Consider the following 17,454-nt stretch of genomic DNA (forward strand, 5'->3'; position numbering starts at 1 on the left):
ATATATAAGCATAATTATACACCAACAATACTTACAGCATCCGCATCCACTTTGTCTCTAGATCCACGACTACCAGCCACCACAGACTCCAGTACAGCCACCCAGCGCTGCTTGTCAGGAAAGCTGGGAGCCATGAAGTAGAGGGACTGGCCTGGCCAGCAGGTGGTGTGAGGATGTGACTCCAGCTTCAGCACATATGGGATGTCTGCATAAACACAAACCTGAAACTGACTGGATGGCAATCTATTAATATTTTGCTGTATTTCTTATACTTTAAATTGTATTTTACATAGATGGGATGTGTGGATCTCATGTAAAGTTTGGGGAGAGTTTACACACTTATGATAAGCTGACGGCAGCAGGATTATTTAATATTGATCTAGTACCTGACTTGGCAGTGTTGATGAGCTCAGAGGCTCCAACAGCTCCATGAACGGTCACTTCACCATCAGGCAGGCAGAGCTCAAACTCCTCCTCAACTTTAACACAATCTAAAAGACAAACACTAGATCAGTATTTTTTTTTTATATTGCTATATTGATCTAAATGATCATATAAAGGGCTGGAATGATTACAAACTGTCTCACTAAGGTATGGATTAGCAATATTTGCTATCAAGTTTTAAAAGTATTTTTATAGCACCACTGAAAATGCAGCCTTTCAGAAAATGAAGCACTGACCTTCTCTGGGCTCAGTATCATAGATGGATACTTTGGTTCCATCGAGCACCACATATTTCCTCTCCCAGCCCTGCTGACCACGTTTGCCGTTTCTGTGTGAGCAAATACACAAAAGCATGTTAAAGCTGTGAAGAAATATATGGCACACGGTCAGTGTGGTAGAAAGTTAAAGATGGTTACCTAGGCTGCTTCATCCACCCCTCCAAGCGAACATGTCCACTGGCCTCTTTGACCTGCAGTGCAGGAGAGTTTGCCTTTTCTCGGCACAAAGCCTCTGAAAAGTGAGTGGCATACTCAGCTGGCAGACCGCAGGTGGCCGGAAGACATGGTGAGCATTTAGGGTGACACAGCGTGTGACACTCTGTAATGAAATTAAAGATTCTAATTATCAAAGTTGACATTAAGAAGGGAGCTGATAAATGTTATAAATCAAGGCCTGCTGCCTTATTTTATATTTTTTTTTCTGTTTTGTTTCGATCTTTCATTTTCATTTTCTTGGTCAGGAAAATTGCAAATTGCAATGTCTCTAAGTAAAAAGAATTTCCCCTCTGGGATAAATAAAGAAATTCTGATTCTGATATTGCTAATGTTAAAAGAGACTTGTGTTTGAAAGAATTTTAGGAGTTATGACAATAGAAATATAAATTCAGCTAACTGTGACCATAATAAGAGGAAGACGATTCTATTTTTTCACATTACCATGCTTTTACACTGCCTCTACACTGTTTTTGTGGGAATATAAAATTGCAAATTTTTCTTTTCTAGGACTCATAATTATAGCCAGAACAAGACACATCTGAAGTGACACTGTGGCAGAGCTTAATATGAAGGCCATTCTACAAGAACTATTTCTAGTGTGCTTGTTAAGGCTGGCCAATAAATGTGTCCCTCTGAAATATCTTCACATTCAGCCACAGTGCAGGATACAAACCCAGACAAGTGGCAGCCTGTCGTCCAAAATGCACAGTGTCCAGGCAGACGGCACACTTGGCAGCCCTCATGTTGAGGCCCACGGTGAAACGATGAGGGATGTTGTGGTGCATTCTCTCTTTCACACGGCGACCAAACTCTGCAACGCAAAAAGGAAAGAAGAGATGTAGGGAGCGCAGTTAGTAAAAGAGAGATAGGACACTCTAATATTTTATTACAGCACTTCACTAATCAGTAAGAGGGGTCCATGACTTTTTTCCAGCAGCATGGGCCAATAGGAGTAATGAATGGATTATTTTTAAGAGCATTTACTGGGCATATGCATATCAATGTTCAAGTATACTCATGTCATGTCAGTCAGAATCAGATTATGCATGCCAATGATCATGGGATGCATTAAAATGTTTCTGGATGAAAAGCTCCCTCTCCAACCACATGTTATCTAAATTATGAGTCCAGGATTGGCAATTTAGATAGCATATTACAACCACCTTGACATTCAAGAACAGAATCTTTGGTCAAGCTACAGTCAGCTCGACGACGAGACAATAAGACAGGTGTACAGTATGTTATGGGCATGTACGTGTACAGTATAACATGCATGTAGATGAGCTCATGCATGTGACAAGACACGCTGTTTTGACTACTAACTTACTTTCAAAGGTGACCCTCCTCTTTTCTGTGAGGAGCAAGAGGAAAGAAACAGAAGGGAAAGAGCGGTCTAACAATAGCTATGTGAAAGTAAAGGAACATGGACAGTAAGGAGCCTGGATCACAAAGCAAGTTACACTCAGTCAGGCTACCGTTATCCATACACGTGTCTCTGATAAAGCAGTGTGTTATTAGGAGATATTTACACATTTTGATATGATCCACCGAAAATATGCAGCAATGATACATGCAGCAAAGATTCAGTTTTCTTGGTGGGTCAACCAAATCAAACAGGGTGATTTAGTTTTCTGATAGCAGAAAGCCTAGATTAAAACCAATGTTACATGGCTAATGCACTATTCTTACTCTGTGAGACAGGCCCAAACAGGATTACAATGTTAGCTGGATAAATGCACAGTAAATAAAACCAGCCCGTGAGCTCCAGGTTTAACTTGTACTGAACACAGTTATCCAACTTCATTCAGCATCCTAATCCTGCTGTATGAGACAGGCCATAGAAAGAACACACACATAAACACACAACATAAACATAAGTGAACAGAGAGTCCATTTGTGCTGACATTGATAGCATAATGGCGAACAACTCCTGGTCTGCAGCTTTAAAACAGGAAATCCTCGGGTTTGAAATTCAGGCTGGTGGACTTACATGTTTGTTTGTTTGTTTGTTTATTAGTCTGTGTGTATGTGACTGACCTTCGGGTGTGGCGGTCTCCTTGCAGCGGGTGGAGGGGTTGAGCAGGCTGCTGGGGTTGGGTTGGTGTTCTGGTGATTTGACAATGGCTGACATGAGGATCTGATGTCGAGCCTGGGCCGGCGTGGACGGAGCCACGTGCTCCTGGGCTTTGAAATGAGCCGCTGAATCAACATAAAAACAAATAACCCAATATTAAATCAATAGCTATTTAACAGGAAATATCTGGCTCCATTACCCAAAAGCTAACAGAATCTGAAATGAATCTCATATCACCTGGACTGTGTAAACGTGTGGGAACAGATAAGAAAGCAGGAACAACACAGGACCTCCAGACCTGACTTAGGTTGTCTTTTCTCATTTCAGATGGCAGAACTGACTTTACAGTGTTTATGAGCTTTGATGACAAATATAATTACCAGAGTTTAAACAACACCTCTGACTCAGAGTCAACTACAATTTAAAAAATCAGTTTATTATGTAAGGTTTTGCCCCTCTGAGTATGAGTATCATCTCATCCTGGGATTCCCAGGAATGCCATAAAATATAAAATCACTCTCACATCTGGTGCAGTAACTGTGCTGCTTAACACTAGTACGTACCCTCTTCTCTGAGGGATCGTAGCTCTATTCTCATCTTTTGCAGAGCCTCTTCCAGCTCTGCACACCTTGAGCGCTCCTTCTCCAAAGCCAGTTTCATGTCACCATATTGCAGGGGAACTGTAGGCTGGGCCTGTGGAGCCAGCGCCCCATTAGTCGTGGTGCCTACGTCTTCCCGACGCCGTCCAAATATACCCTGTGAGGCAAAGCGAGCTGTTACTATTACTATGCAAGAACAATACAGAATGTTCTTTTTTTTTTTAGAAAGTATTTATCAATATCTGATTTGACTGAAAGCGGTCATAAAATGCTTCCCAGACCTTCTTTTTCTTCGTTGGCTGATCCATTTTGGCCTGCAGGAAGTCAATGAGCTTGGTTTGCTGAGAAATGGTCCCCTCCATCTTCACCTTCTCATGTGAGTATACGGCCTGCAGGGAAGAAAACAGATCTTCAGACAAGTAAATAATTCTGAATAGAAATAAAAGAATTCCCTTGGAGAACACCTGAATTAAAATTCATCCCGAGACACCTTGTTACTTGCCGACATCATTCATTCCATTTCAATCCAACTAGGAATTTCTTTTTCCCTAGAGATTGCTGTATGTCATCAAATTGCAAAAGCATTTTATTGAGCACCTGTATATTCTCCAGCTGGTACTCCAGATCGGTCCTCTCAGTCTTAAGCATGTCAGTCTGGTCTAGGGCATCCTGCAGGCCTTGGGTCAGGCGGAATATGTGGCTCTTTTGGAGGTCCATCTGCTGCTGCAGCTTCCCCTGCTGTGGGGACACCACCACATAGATATTTAAATTAGGAAATCAGATTTAAAATAAGCCACATTTCAGAACTATGGCAAATATAATTAACCCAGTTAAGAAGGGATGTGTCTAAACTGACCAAACAGATATCCCAAACAGAAAACCATTTTTAGCCAGCTGTTTACAGACATGCACTTTAAAGAAAAGTACATTTCTTTTAACAGTTGGCATTGTTTCATGTTTGTCCAAGGAGTGACTTATAGGATACAAGTGTGATGATGTGATAGATAGATGTGTGTTCACGCAGTCGCATTTCACTTTCTACCTCTTCCATCAGCCTCTGTTTCAGTTCTCTCTCCGTCTCCAGTTTCTGCTGTAAGCTGCGGGCGTTCATCTCCAGCATGGCATGTTTCTTCTCCAGATCATTGAGCTGTGACCACAGGTGAGCGCTTGTTTAAATCGTCATAACTTAAAGTTGCATGGATTTTCTCTCTCAGAATTAAAAAAAAAGTTATTTGACTTAAGTGGATTATAGTTAGATATAAGGAAGACAAAGTAACACTTACAGTATCAGACAGGCTTTCAGCCTTCAGTCTCTGCTCCTTCAAGGCCTGCTGTAAGGCCAGGATCTCAGCCTTGTGCTCTTTGACTGCCAGTTCCACTGCCTGGCGAGACTCAGTGCTGCGCTGGTCTGCACGCAGCCTGTGAACACCATAATAATAAGTCTTACATATTACTGTATATAGGAAGCAGCACAGAGCGGTCATTCTATAACAGCACAGTGTAAGTGTATTTATGAGAGCTGCTGATTATACCGTATGTTACCTGTTCTGTTTCTCATTGTCCAGCAGTCTCTGCAGGTCTCTGGTGCGTCTCTCTGCTTGGCTTTTTTCATCCTCCAGGGCACCTCTCCAAGCCTCCCACTGCCTCTCCTTCTCCAGCAACTCATCGTTCAGGGACTCCAGCTCCACCACCTGCTCCTCCAGCATGCTGCATGTGGTCTTCAGTGTCTCAATGTTCTGGGAGGATAAACGAAAGAACAGACTGAAGAGAACATCTTTCACAGCTTTTGGGCGAAACCATGTGATTGTTGCCTCACTCTCTCCATTTTCAGCACACAGACTCAGTATTATGAGGCTTTAATGTTCATAACAATCATTGGTCTTTTAAAAACAAGACATTACAGTCTGACATCTAGCTGAGACATAACACAGTGAAAAAATATTGCTGTCTACAACATCTTTAACTTTACACTATATCTAGATGAAGAACCGCAAGTAAATAGTTAATTAAGTACAGGAGCATGTGCATATGGATGACCTGTTTCTGGTTGTTGAGATGCATCTCGCGGTCAGCCACCTCCCTCCTCAACCTGTCCACTTCCTGGCTGAGCTGCAGCTGGTCCTCCCTCTCATCTGATGCTTCATCAAGCTGTTTGGACAGGTAGAAGTTCTGGCGGTTCAACTCTGCATTCTCCTGACTTAGCTGTGTTAGCTGCTCCTCCAGGTCAGTGATCACCTGAGACAACAGACGGGCGGGTAGAAACATTAGCCTGCTTGTGGAAGTGAACTGATACTTTTAGGCTATGGGCACAAAAGTTAGCAGAAGGGAATCATGGCAAGTAATAACACATCTGGACTAATGAAAATGTGCAGCTTTACAGTGAAACTTGTGTTTGTCACTTAGAAAGTAGAGAAGTTATATTTGAGTCAAATATCATGTTTTATTTGAAGGTTGAAGGGTGTGATTTGTTGAACATTGTGCATTAATGTTATCCCTGTCATGCATTAGGGTACAGTAAATGGACCTGTGCAAAAATGTACATGGACTTAAGGGTTTTAGGGCAAAGATGGAAAATTCATTTGAAAGAAAACTGTTCTTTGGTTAGTAGAACATATTGCTACACTCAGCGCTTTGGAGTTGAACATGAATGACTAAATATTTTCAAAGGTCTTGTGAAACATTTTTGAAAACAGTTCTTCTGTTTAAAGCAGAGATTGAGGCAGCACTTACTGAGCAGCTGTCTCTTAAGGCATCAAACTTGCGCTGAATTTCATCCCTGTGATTCTGTGAGAAACAAGTACAATCAACAAAAAAAAAAAACAAAATTCAAACACATCTGACTTCTACATTAAATGAAGAATGGTGTAAGGCTGACAGCATTATTTAAAATAGCTTTCTTTCAGACTGCAAGCACAATACAGAAGGCCAACATCTAAATATATGTGCTCTGAACGTATGTGCACCTGTATTTTAATGAGTGACTGACAGCTCATGTATGTGCTTGCATGTGTTTATCTAACCCTAAGGGCGGTGATCTCCTCCTCAGCCTCAGCGGTGGTCTCCTCCAGCTCAGTTTTTGCTTGCTGCAGCTGGCTCTCCAGGGCGAGACGAGCAGCCTGCAAGCTGCTAATCTGGGACTCGCGCTCCTGCAGGGACAGGGTCAACTCTGACACCTGTCGCTTGATCTCCAGCTTCTCTTCTTCGTGTTCTAGACCCATCTATGGAGAAGCAGGATTAGACTGATTGCTGTGTGTACATCACAGTTTAAGTCAGACCTGAAACAGATTGTATTTTCATTTCATTTTCAACATTTTCATGCTCAGAGTACCAGATGGCAGGCATTTTAGGACATCAGGATGATTCAGAAATTTGAAAAAGTGGTTAAAATCAACCGAGGACTGCTTGAAACCATTTGACCAACATCTCTCTGTTGTGCTAGCATTTTCTGATATGACAGACATGAATCTGAAACTTGACTATATAAACATATAGGCTACTTTCACTTTTATTATGTCAAAGGCAATTTCAAGACTTTTCAGAAACTTTTTTTAATGCCACCAAAAACTAAAGACCAAATAAAAGAACAATGTAAGGCTGAAAAAATAATGAAAATAATATGAGGTAATTTAGGCTGAATGAGCAACCATAAAAAAAGGCCAATAAGAGAATAATTGCCAGGGGACACAAGTTCAACCAGCACATACAGAAATACAGGTGAGAACTCTGCTACTAAGCACATAAAATGGACAGCACAGAGAAACCCAAATGCGCAAAAACAAGACTAGCAATAGGGTTTCACCTATTATTCTTGGTGAGAACTAATTGAGTAATTCAAGACATTTTCAAGCCTTCTAAAGGAACACATGTCCACTGTTCCTGCTGGTAGAGTCTTAGAACAAAGATAAATCACACAAGGTGCATTTAGCTTCTCCAAGGGTTCCGACTACCACAGAGATGGAACAGTAAATCTCATATGAAAGTAGACTATTGTGTGTGGGAGATGACCATGTGTGTGTGTGTGCATGTGTGCACACACAAAGGCCAGCAATTAGTGCCAATCTGCGTATCGAGTCTCAGTGGGGAAGACTGTGTGGAGGTAGAGATATGACATCCAGTCAGCAGGTTGTCCACCAGTAACATCGGCAGACACCACACCAGGGGGGTGAGAGTGCTCAAACAGGAGAGAGGGGTCACTGTGGTTGTGCCAAAACATCCTTTTTATGAAACTGGTTCACACTGGATGCACATGTAGCTAATGGATTTTGAGGTGTATTTCTCAGAGAAGTGGAGCAACATTAGGTAAATTAAAGGTGAGTGTCAAACATGTGAAACAGGCAAAAAACAGCAACAACTTTTCTTAACTTAAATGTATGAGAGTAATCTTGGGAGAACTTTTATATTTTTTATCAAGCTTTCTCAGGGAGGTCAAGCTGCAGATCAGAGCTGATAGAAAAATAACTTCTTGTTCATGCATACTTCTGTAGGGTGGATGCTTGACAACATGTGGGTTTTGACCGCAGCTTCTTCAGTTTAAGGATAAAGTACTAAAAAAATAAATAGTGCTGTCCATACAACTATGCCTTTCTTTATTTTCACATGGTTATATTATACATATTCTCAACTGTCATGCAATGTAACAACATTGTTCCACAGATAACAAATAGGGTCTGTCAGCTCCACTGGACCAACAGATGAAGCATGTGTACAAGCCCAATGGCAATTTCGTAGAGGTGCCATTACAGACCTACACTATTTAATTAGCTGTTTATCTGAAATGGATCTGAGCTCATCAGCTGATCAGCTGCCTTAATCCCTTTTGTGGATAGTATTAATGAAAGGCTACACTGTGTGCTCGTTAAAGTGAATTACTTAATCTCCAGTTAACAGATTCTGAACAGTGTCTCTGCTTCCTGTTGCCTCACCTCCCGCAGCCTACTCTCCAGCTCCAGCAGCCGGGTTCTCTTGGTCTGCTCCTGCTGACTCATTTTCTCCAGGTGCTCCTCCAGTTTGGCGTTCTGGGCCTCCAGCTTGCCTGCTTGAGACTCCAAATAGAACTTTTGCTGCCGTAGCTCTGAAATCATCTCCTCCTGGGCTTTCCTGACAAAAATACACACACACAAACAGACACATATTACATTGTCTGTATAGAAACAGGCTTCTTTAAACATTTTCACTGCATTTATTCAACTTTAACATTGCTGAATAAAGGCTATGAAAACTGCAGCAGTTTGTAGAATAGAAGTTTAAGAAGACCACAAATTAGTAATATGAGCAAACAAACAACCTGATGCACTCACAAAAACCTTGTAAATTCAAGTGACAATGTTTCCATTTTATTAACACAAAGTATGTTAAAATTGTTTTAAAAAGTACATTTGAACTTGCATTATAAGTATTTGTGCAATTTCAGATAAGGAGCAATATTATCATTCATTTGGAGTTGCATTTCAGGCCAGTATTCACTCTCTTTTAACTCTATTTTTGGTCTCTTACCGACTCCTGAGGGGAATATTTAAGCTAGTTAGCTTGTTGCTAACCATGTTTGCTTGCTGTTTGGTGCTGAAAAGGTAAAGTAGAGTGGGTTTTTAAAGCTTTTTTAGCTGAAAACAAATGTATCCTGCTTCTGGAAACCAAATCCTGAGAGCGGTGAGCATGAAATAAAGTTAATTTACAAGTCTGACAGCTGAAACTCAACATGAAACTCTGTGAAGCTGAGGGGAGCTGCAGGCTCAGGTGATAATTCTCTCTTGGTTCATCACTATGCATGATGGGTTCCACAATGTCATGCCATCTTCATATTATCATCTGATTTTGTTGTCATATCATTAATATTAATATTGATTGTAGCCACATTAACCTAAGGGATGGTACACTGTTTGCACACAAAGGAGACAGATCAGCCGCAGTACACAAAGATGTAAGTGTACACTAACGAAGCAATTGGAGGCTCGGGGAGTCAGAGTCAGCGTGGGTAGGGGCTCTCTTAAAAGCGCAGTGTGGGCAGAAGGTCTAGTTAACTCACATATTCTTCTGGGTGTAGATGCTGCTGTTAGCGGCCAGCTTGTTAGCCTCTGACAGCTCAGCGATGCGTTGCTCCAGGTTCTTCATCTTAGAGTCCATCGCATTAATAGTCTGTAGGAAAAGGGAGACAAAAGGACATGGTGGAAATCACATTCAAACAAATCGGCTGTAAGAAAATATTCCCCTGTGATTGATAGCTAAATCCTACAAATAATCATGGAGCACAGCAGCAACGGAATTTTGCGTTGCAGTGAAATCCTATTAGACACCATTAAGGTGTTTCCTGAATTTTCCACTGTCAATGTCAGATGACTGCCTCTAAAAGCTTCTTAAGTGCTTCAATTCTACCATATTAACCAGATTAGGACTTCAGCCCAAGCTTTATAATGCAACATGAAGTATAGTGCAATTTAATCCAGCTGTACATTCCCATACATTTGAACCACTTTGACATCTTGTGGTGTAAGAAACAAAACTGGAGTTTACAAACTTTAACTTACACAGTACACTGGACTTGCATAATATAATTACAGGGGAAATAATCTTAAAATCATACAGCTATATACACTGCTGCTTTTTCTAATGGTGCAAAATAATTCAGTAAAATAAACTATATTAGACAGCAACAATATGCAATACTTTGATTTGATTGAAATATATATATGCACACACACACACACACACACCCAGTGCCTGAGTGGATATAGTTTTTAAAAAGCCTGTGTTTCCTTACAGCTTTCTGTTCACTGATGAGTTTGCAGTTCTCCCTGGACTCCTCCTCCTGCTGGGCCCTTCTGGCCTCGAGGCTCTCCTTGTCAGCCAGGTCTGCCTTCATCTGGGCCTCGAGAACCTTGATCAGACCAAACCAGGAAATATTAGTCTTGCCAATGATGATGATTTGACAAATTCACATTTAGGCTGAAGTTAGCAATTTGTTATGGGAAAATCACATACTGACATGACTGTAAATGTAAAACCTGGTGTGGAAGCAGTAATTAGTGTGGTGTCAAAACATCACTGTAAAACATGTGACAGCTCTGACTTTTATGACACCAATTTAAAATGGCAGGACTGACAAGAAATTAACACACACACACACATAAATATATATATAAAAACATTCTCAGATTTATATATAGTTTTCTCTAGCCTGGACATTTTCAGACTGGCTCACCTTGATCTTGTCTTCATAAAGCCTCTCCTTTTGAACCAGTTGTGTTTCCATTCGCTGGGCTGTAGACTGGGCATCCCTCAGGTTCTCCTCCAGTTCCTGGAGGGAGTAACATTACAAATAGCACTGGAAACATCTAAAACTGTCATCATAAAACCTACATAAATATCAACTACATTAAAATCACAATAAATGAGGAAACTTGCAGTGAAAAGCTGGAAATCCACAAGACGGCTGTAGCGCTGCCTGCTCATGCTGACACTGGTAAAAACTGCAGATATGTTAAAATCTGTGTAAGGACACTGGTTGACCAGTAGCCATGTATGAGGGCGCAGCTAGCAAGGAGCTCTCCAAACAGAAGTGAGTGCAGTGCATATATGTGTGCTCTAAGATAACTGATGAGGATAGACTCAGAGAAGGCTGGGTGAATGGGAGTAGGGGGGCTGAAATTAGGGGTTCAGAGTATTAAAAAGCCTTATCCGAAGCTCTCTCACCAGGATCTTTTCAGCCATCTGCTGGATCTGCTGAGACTTGGTCTGAATGTCATCTTTCAGCTTATTCTCCCGCCGCTCAACCATCTCCAACCTTTTTACCTGGTTCTCCAGGGTCTTCCTGCCTTCCTGCTTACACAACAAAAATAATTACATAAGACTAACTGCACAGAAAAGAGTGACTTGTGTTGGGCTACATTGTAAAACTAACAAGTCAGCCTTTAACAAACAAACAAACAACATATGTGCATGATTTAGCACTGCAAGTTAACTCTGGTACCTCTGTCTCTCTCAGGCGGCGTTTTAAAGTGTCACTAGAGTCGGTTTTGCCTCGCAGGCGCTCCAGGTCTCGTTCCAGCCGCTCTTTGGCCTGCCGGACGTTCTGCAGCAGCTCAGTGGCTTCTGTGCTCGCTTTCACTGCCTGGGGAAGGTCAGGAGGGCAGAGGCTGTTAGTGGATCTCAAGACAAAACTCTTGATATGTCTAGGCAATTACTACCCAAACAGACATTATTAAAAATGTACTTTAGAGAATAAACAGAGAACTACAGCAGGCTACCGAAAACAGAAAAATGACACAAGGGCATACATTAAAAACAGTTTTTGAGACAAAAGTGAATTTACTTTGGACAGTTTGTCCTGGAGTTCCTGGATTTTCACCTGCTGCTCAGAATTGGTCTAAAAAACAAAGCACAGTGGATTCAGTCAAGAAACATCAGGGGAAACTCAGCTGTAAGCTTGTATATAAATTTGAAAAGCCTGATCTGTTACCTTCTCTAGTTTGGAGAGAAGCTCCTCCACCTCAGCTTTGCCCTGCTCTTTAGCCTGAAAAATAATTTGTATATAGCAGATCAATACACAACCTATCCTCTTTCAAGTGGCAGCAATAACAAAGGGACAGGCCTATCAGCCTGCCCAGCATCTGCTCTGGAGTGTCCTTTTAGTCACACGTGTCCAAAACACCTCCAAAAACAGGGAACTGAGGTGGCTTTCAAATCATGTGAGCCAACCATTTCAACTGAGGTTGTCTGGGCCTTTATTCGCACGACTATCAATTGCTAAACTCTTCACATGTAACTGAGAGTATGCTCTATTGTGAATGCAACTCACACTTGAATCAGGCTTAATAATGACTTCCAAGTGCATTGTTCTCACATATTTTAAGATTTTATTTGGACAACAATTACTTTTGAGTGTTGAGAATATAGAAGTCAGTGGCTTTAACTGATTGCACACAAAGACATATGCTATGGTTACCAAAAAAAGCATTTAAGTCCATTAAGTCTAGCATTAGTATTAGTGATTTTATATTCGATAACATTGCATTGATAGTATTTAGCCTTATCAGACACTACAAAACAAACCAAAGAGGAAAGGGTTGTTTCACGTGTATATAGGCTTTGCAGATTGTGTACTTATAAGCTAGAAAAGGGAAAGACTCAAAAGGGAGAGTGATGAAAAACACCAAGACAAATCAACTTCTCTGTGAGCCAACACACAAACGTGGCATGTACATAATTCCACCTAAGGTACTGCAGTATAAATATCCTTACATGCTATACTTCAGGCAACAGATTACTACTTCAGATAAAAAGTGAATCCACACACTTGGCACACACTTGTGCACATTTGCATGTATGTATGACCTCTGAGCGTCTCTGGTGCAAACATACCTTCTGGATTCTCTGCTGGTATTCTACAGCTTTCCTTTTGAGTTCCTCGCTTGTTTGCCTTGAGTCTCGAAGTTCAGCCTCATAGAGGTCGCTGCGGCGTCGGGCAGCTGACAGGTCCTCCTCCAGCTGTCTGATGGTCACCTGCATCTCCTCCAGCTGGGCATGGTACTCCTGAGTCCATACATAGCACATAGGGGTCATGATACAGAAAAATTAACCTGCTTTCTGAATATAAACACAGACTGTTTATATTCACAAACATACAATTAATAGTTAATTGCATATAATTAAGATTTTGAAACCTGCCCAAGGACTTCAGGCAGTAATAATGCACAGAGGACCAGCACATCAAAAAGAATGTATAAGGCAAATACTAATGGAAGACAGGAAACAATGAAAACATGAAAATAGTATTGTGTGTGTCCATGTTTTCATTGTAGAAGTAACAAGCTGTGACATTTTCAGATAATTCCAAAATTATTTAACTTCTTGGTGTTTTCTCAAACAAATCTCCTGTTTTATTTAGGCGTTTTTTTTGTTAAAAGTTTATTAAAAGTGGAGTTTATTTGGCACAGCCTGAACAGAGGAGAGGAGCTCTTAGTACGGGCAACAATTGCTGCCAATGCTATACATGCAAGTACATACTCCACAAATCTGCTGACACTGTCTCATTGTGCCGAGTTCTATAGAACTGCAGTGCACTGCAGCAATAACCATTTATCACCAAATGTGTCAAAATCAAACATAACAACTCAAGGATTACTACTTTAACGCTGTAGTTGGCAACTTAACACAACAGAGACTACAAGAGAGAGGAAAAACAACTGCTTACGTCTATAAAAATGTTTGCAGACACAACATGTTAGACCAATGTGGATAAAGTCTTTGATTCATCACTTCACATCCAGTGAGTCACACGAGGCTACTCGATATGGGTCTCAATGATTGAAGAAGATATGTCCGGCCTGACACGGCCCAGATTTCGTTCGTGTCATATTTCAAAGTTCAAATTTAATATGTGATTTGAATCATAACTGCTGATTAAAAAATTGTAAACACTTTGTTTCGAGCCCTTGGGAGGAGTTTGGGTAAATCTCTTGAGTAACGATCGAAGTCTCTTGCATTTTTGTACCATCCTGCAGGGATGCCATCTGCAGGAATGACCTTTATAAGAGTTGAGGACAAGGGAGTCCTCAGAGGGGAAGCCCTGGATGTGCCACAGGGACACACTGTGAAGAGTATAATCTCCCTGCTGCTTCAGTTATTACTTTATCAGCTATGATTGCATAAAAACGACACTGTGGAAAATAAATCTCTGCATTAAAAAACGACGGATTCATGGATGCAGTACGTAGGCGCTGTTTCCCTTTGACTTCACATTTTTTAGTATAAATGCCTTGAAGTGTTTATAAAAAAACAACAGTGGATGACTTGAATGAGAAATTTCACGTACTTGTTCTTTAATTTCCTGCAGCTTGTTGCTCTGTTCGCGGATGTCGTGCAGCAGCTGCATGGCCTTGTCATCCTCTCTGGAGACCTCCACACGTGCCTCCTCCAAGCTTCGCTTTAGGCTCTGCACACACATATGTCCACATAAACTCAAGGCTGCTGTTCGTTCAAATCAATACTGACTGAACAATACACCAATATTTGAATAATCGTAAACTTACCTAAGAGCATTATTATGTTGAAACATTTCTTTAAATTCTGCACACACACAGACACAGATGTTATGACTCACACTGCACTCAGTAATGTAGGTGGCAAGGTCTTGTTCCAGAATGCTCCTCTGCGTCTCAGATGCCTTCAGCTCCACATCCTTCTGGTGGAGTACTGACTCCAGGTCAGTCATTTTACGCTGGAACCTGGAGATCTCCTGCTCCATCTGGCTCCAACAGAGAAAACAGTAGTTTACTTCCATTGTAACTTCACTGAACCTGGACAACTTACAGCTTCGGTGAAGTGGTGTTTAGAGGTTACTTATCCATCAGTTACAGATTCTGATGATATCTGATTAATCTGACACTACCCCCACCCCTCCAACTGCTTAAAGAAATAAATGCAGCTGTAATGCTGTACACACAACAAGATTAACTGGGCTTCTTGCAAAAGCACCAGAAGCCTGCTTGATCAGTGATTAGCCAGCAAGCCAGAATAAACTCAGGACGTCTGGTAATAAAACCAATATTGGAATCATTTTTTGCTTAGAACAAAGTTCTACAATATGGAAATACACAGTCTTAGTCAACTCTGGCTTGCTTGCTGAGAATGACTCGGAATGACAAGGTACACTCTCACCTTGTGACATTTGTCTTGAGTTTCTTGTAGTTCTCTGCTTTTAAGGTGCAGTTTCTTTTCCATGGAGTTGGTCTTGGCAGGAGAGTTGAGGCCTGCAGACACTGACCTGTGAACAAAAACATTTATAGGGGTTTTCTTAAGTTCTATTTAAGCTTGACACACATACTGCATGTCTCATCTGCATAGCACTTAAAACATGCTAACCATCAAAATAAACATGGTGCACATATTGTTTATTAACATTGTGTATTCATACAAATTTCGATTATGTAAGCATGCATGAATTTGTTAAAATAGGTTTCTACTGTGTAAGGATGCAGAGAACATTCAAAATATTCTAAACCAAACTAAAAAGAGGATAAGTCAAAGTCTCATCATGACATAGAGCAACATCATGTAATGGCAAGCCTTCACAGTATTGTAGCTGTAATTAAGCCGGCTGAAATGCAGACACAACACCCACACATCACAAATGAGCAACAGATACTGAAAGCACTGACGACAGTTTCCTTTTAAAGAAAAGTATTCTGTAGAGTATCTAGTCTTAACAATAAACATACTGACAACAATTAGGATAACATCCAACAGAGCATTTTTGAAGTGAGGAAGAGGTGAGCATATTTTATTCATTGTAGTACATTCGGGACAAAGCATACAACATGAACAAAGCAACAGCATAGCCCTGGGAATATCTGCAGTTTTGCTGACAAAATAAGGTGACAGGAGAATTATGCTTTTGCTTGAGGTTGATCTGCACAGAGCTCTGTAGTGAGTCCGATGCACTCAATTGTGTTGTTTACGTAAGGTAATGTCCTACTTGGTTTGCATTCTTTGGGTTGAATTTAGAGCACAAAGTAAATTTTTACATTTTTCTTGACCAGAGAAAAGACCGAAGCAGAAGTCTCATAAATAAATGAATGGGTCTGTATGAATGAGCTCACAAATACTGCAGAGGGATCTTTAATAAAGTTGACTCAGACTGAGTCACAGTGTTAAAAATAATCACGAAAGCAAGCACTGCTCCCTTTGCCTCTCTGCATTGAGAAACATCCCCCTGAAACACACACGCACAGCGTACGTATATACTGTATGTAGAGTACACAGAACCAAACACACACACGTACACACACACACTTGGCTCATATCATTAACAAACAGCACCACCCCAACCACCTTTTCGCAGGAATCTAAATGAAGAGGCGTTCCAGTTAGCTGAATCTCTTGCCAATTAAAAATTGATGGGAGACATCAAAATTCATTAAGTCTTCCAATTCCTAGTTGAACAGTTTTGGGAAGCTACTGTACAAATAATATGACAGTTTGAATGTCCCCGACTGGGGTTTTAATGCTTTTAGTAGCATGGATTTTCCACTCATCTGCATCATTCTTAAGACTGTCAAAGGCAGTGTGAATTTGAAAACTGAGTATGGAGGATGGATGATTCTCTTCCTCAACTTTCACTATATGATTACTGATTGCTCTGGGGATTATTTTATATGATCAATCGATTCATTGTTAACTCTATAAAATGTAATAAAATAAATAAATAAAAAAATAAAAATTCTCATCACACTTCCAGAGCTCAAAGTGACATATTCAAATTGCTTCTTTAGTCCAACCAAAAGACTCTTCATTTGCTATCATAAATGGCAAATCAATGCAACAAATGCTTAGCTGGAACCAGCAAATGTTTGACATTTTGCTGTCAAAATGACTTGAACAACTGATCAATTATCAACATATGCAGCAACTAATTTTCTTTCAACCAACTAATCATAGCAGTTCCATTCTGAAGGATACATGGGTAATATTTTTACTTTGCAAAATAGAAATGTATTAACAAGAGAAAAAAATAGCAGGCCATTCTTCTCATAACTGAGGAATGTGGCAGCTGTCATGTCTTTGGACTGTGGAGGAAAAATAAATGAGTATCCACTGCAGGCTGCATTATTGAAAAGAATCAAAGAGAGGCTGGGGACTCAGAGAAAGGAGGCAAGTTAAAGGCTTTGCAGCACTCATCAGGCAAACAAAAATAATAGGACACATACACATTCACACAAGCACACACACTAAAGAAAATGTAAAACACATATAATCCTACAGACACAACAAACAAAGTGGGTTTGCAAAGCGAACCCTGTAGAAAGCAGAAAATCACCACTCACTGTAATTTCCAATCTTGTGCTTAAAC

General features: G+C 40.6%; 1 protein-coding gene across 5 annotated transcripts in view; it reads right to left on the reverse strand.

Moving 5' to 3' along the window:
- cita (citron rho-interacting serine/threonine kinase a) overlaps nt 1-17,454 on the reverse strand; it is a 35,359-nt gene that overhangs the window by 8,525 nt on the left and 9,380 nt on the right. For 3 of the 5 annotated variants that reach the window (XM_046384382.1, XM_046384380.1, XM_046384384.1), the window contains exons 11-37: nt 15,264-15,369; nt 14,707-14,850; nt 14,419-14,538; nt 12,966-13,136; nt 12,064-12,117; nt 11,917-11,970; nt 11,575-11,715; nt 11,298-11,426; nt 10,807-10,902; nt 10,366-10,482; nt 9,634-9,743; nt 8,534-8,708; nt 6,632-6,829; nt 6,342-6,395; nt 5,649-5,846; nt 5,154-5,347; nt 4,895-5,030; nt 4,654-4,758; nt 4,209-4,349; nt 3,893-4,000; nt 3,576-3,768; nt 2,976-3,137; nt 1,612-1,749; nt 861-1,041; nt 681-772; nt 387-491; nt 36-205 (exon numbers count right to left, since the gene is read on the reverse strand). In XM_046384382.1, coding sequence (XP_046240338.1) covers nt 36-205; nt 387-491; nt 681-772; nt 861-1,041; nt 1,612-1,749; nt 2,976-3,137; nt 3,576-3,768; nt 3,893-4,000; nt 4,209-4,349; nt 4,654-4,758; nt 4,895-5,030; nt 5,154-5,347; nt 5,649-5,846; nt 6,342-6,395; nt 6,632-6,829; nt 8,534-8,708; nt 9,634-9,743; nt 10,366-10,482; nt 10,807-10,902; nt 11,298-11,426; nt 11,575-11,715; nt 11,917-11,970; nt 12,064-12,117; nt 12,966-13,136; nt 14,419-14,538; nt 14,707-14,850; nt 15,264-15,369 — 3,592 coding nt within the window. The remainder of the gene's footprint in view (nt 1-35; nt 206-386; nt 492-680; nt 773-860; nt 1,042-1,611; nt 1,750-2,975; nt 3,138-3,575; nt 3,769-3,892; nt 4,001-4,208; nt 4,350-4,653; nt 4,759-4,894; nt 5,031-5,153; nt 5,348-5,648; nt 5,847-6,341; nt 6,396-6,631; nt 6,830-8,533; nt 8,709-9,633; nt 9,744-10,365; nt 10,483-10,806; nt 10,903-11,297; nt 11,427-11,574; nt 11,716-11,916; nt 11,971-12,063; nt 12,118-12,965; nt 13,137-14,418; nt 14,539-14,706; nt 14,851-15,263; nt 15,370-17,454) is intronic. The other 2 variants (XM_046384383.1, XM_046384381.1) reach the window with 1 other exon arrangement.

Source organism: Scatophagus argus, chromosome 3, assembly GCF_020382885.2.
Source record: "Scatophagus argus isolate fScaArg1 chromosome 3, fScaArg1.pri, whole genome shotgun sequence".
Classification (NCBI taxonomy): domain Eukaryota; kingdom Metazoa; phylum Chordata; class Actinopteri; family Scatophagidae; genus Scatophagus; species Scatophagus argus.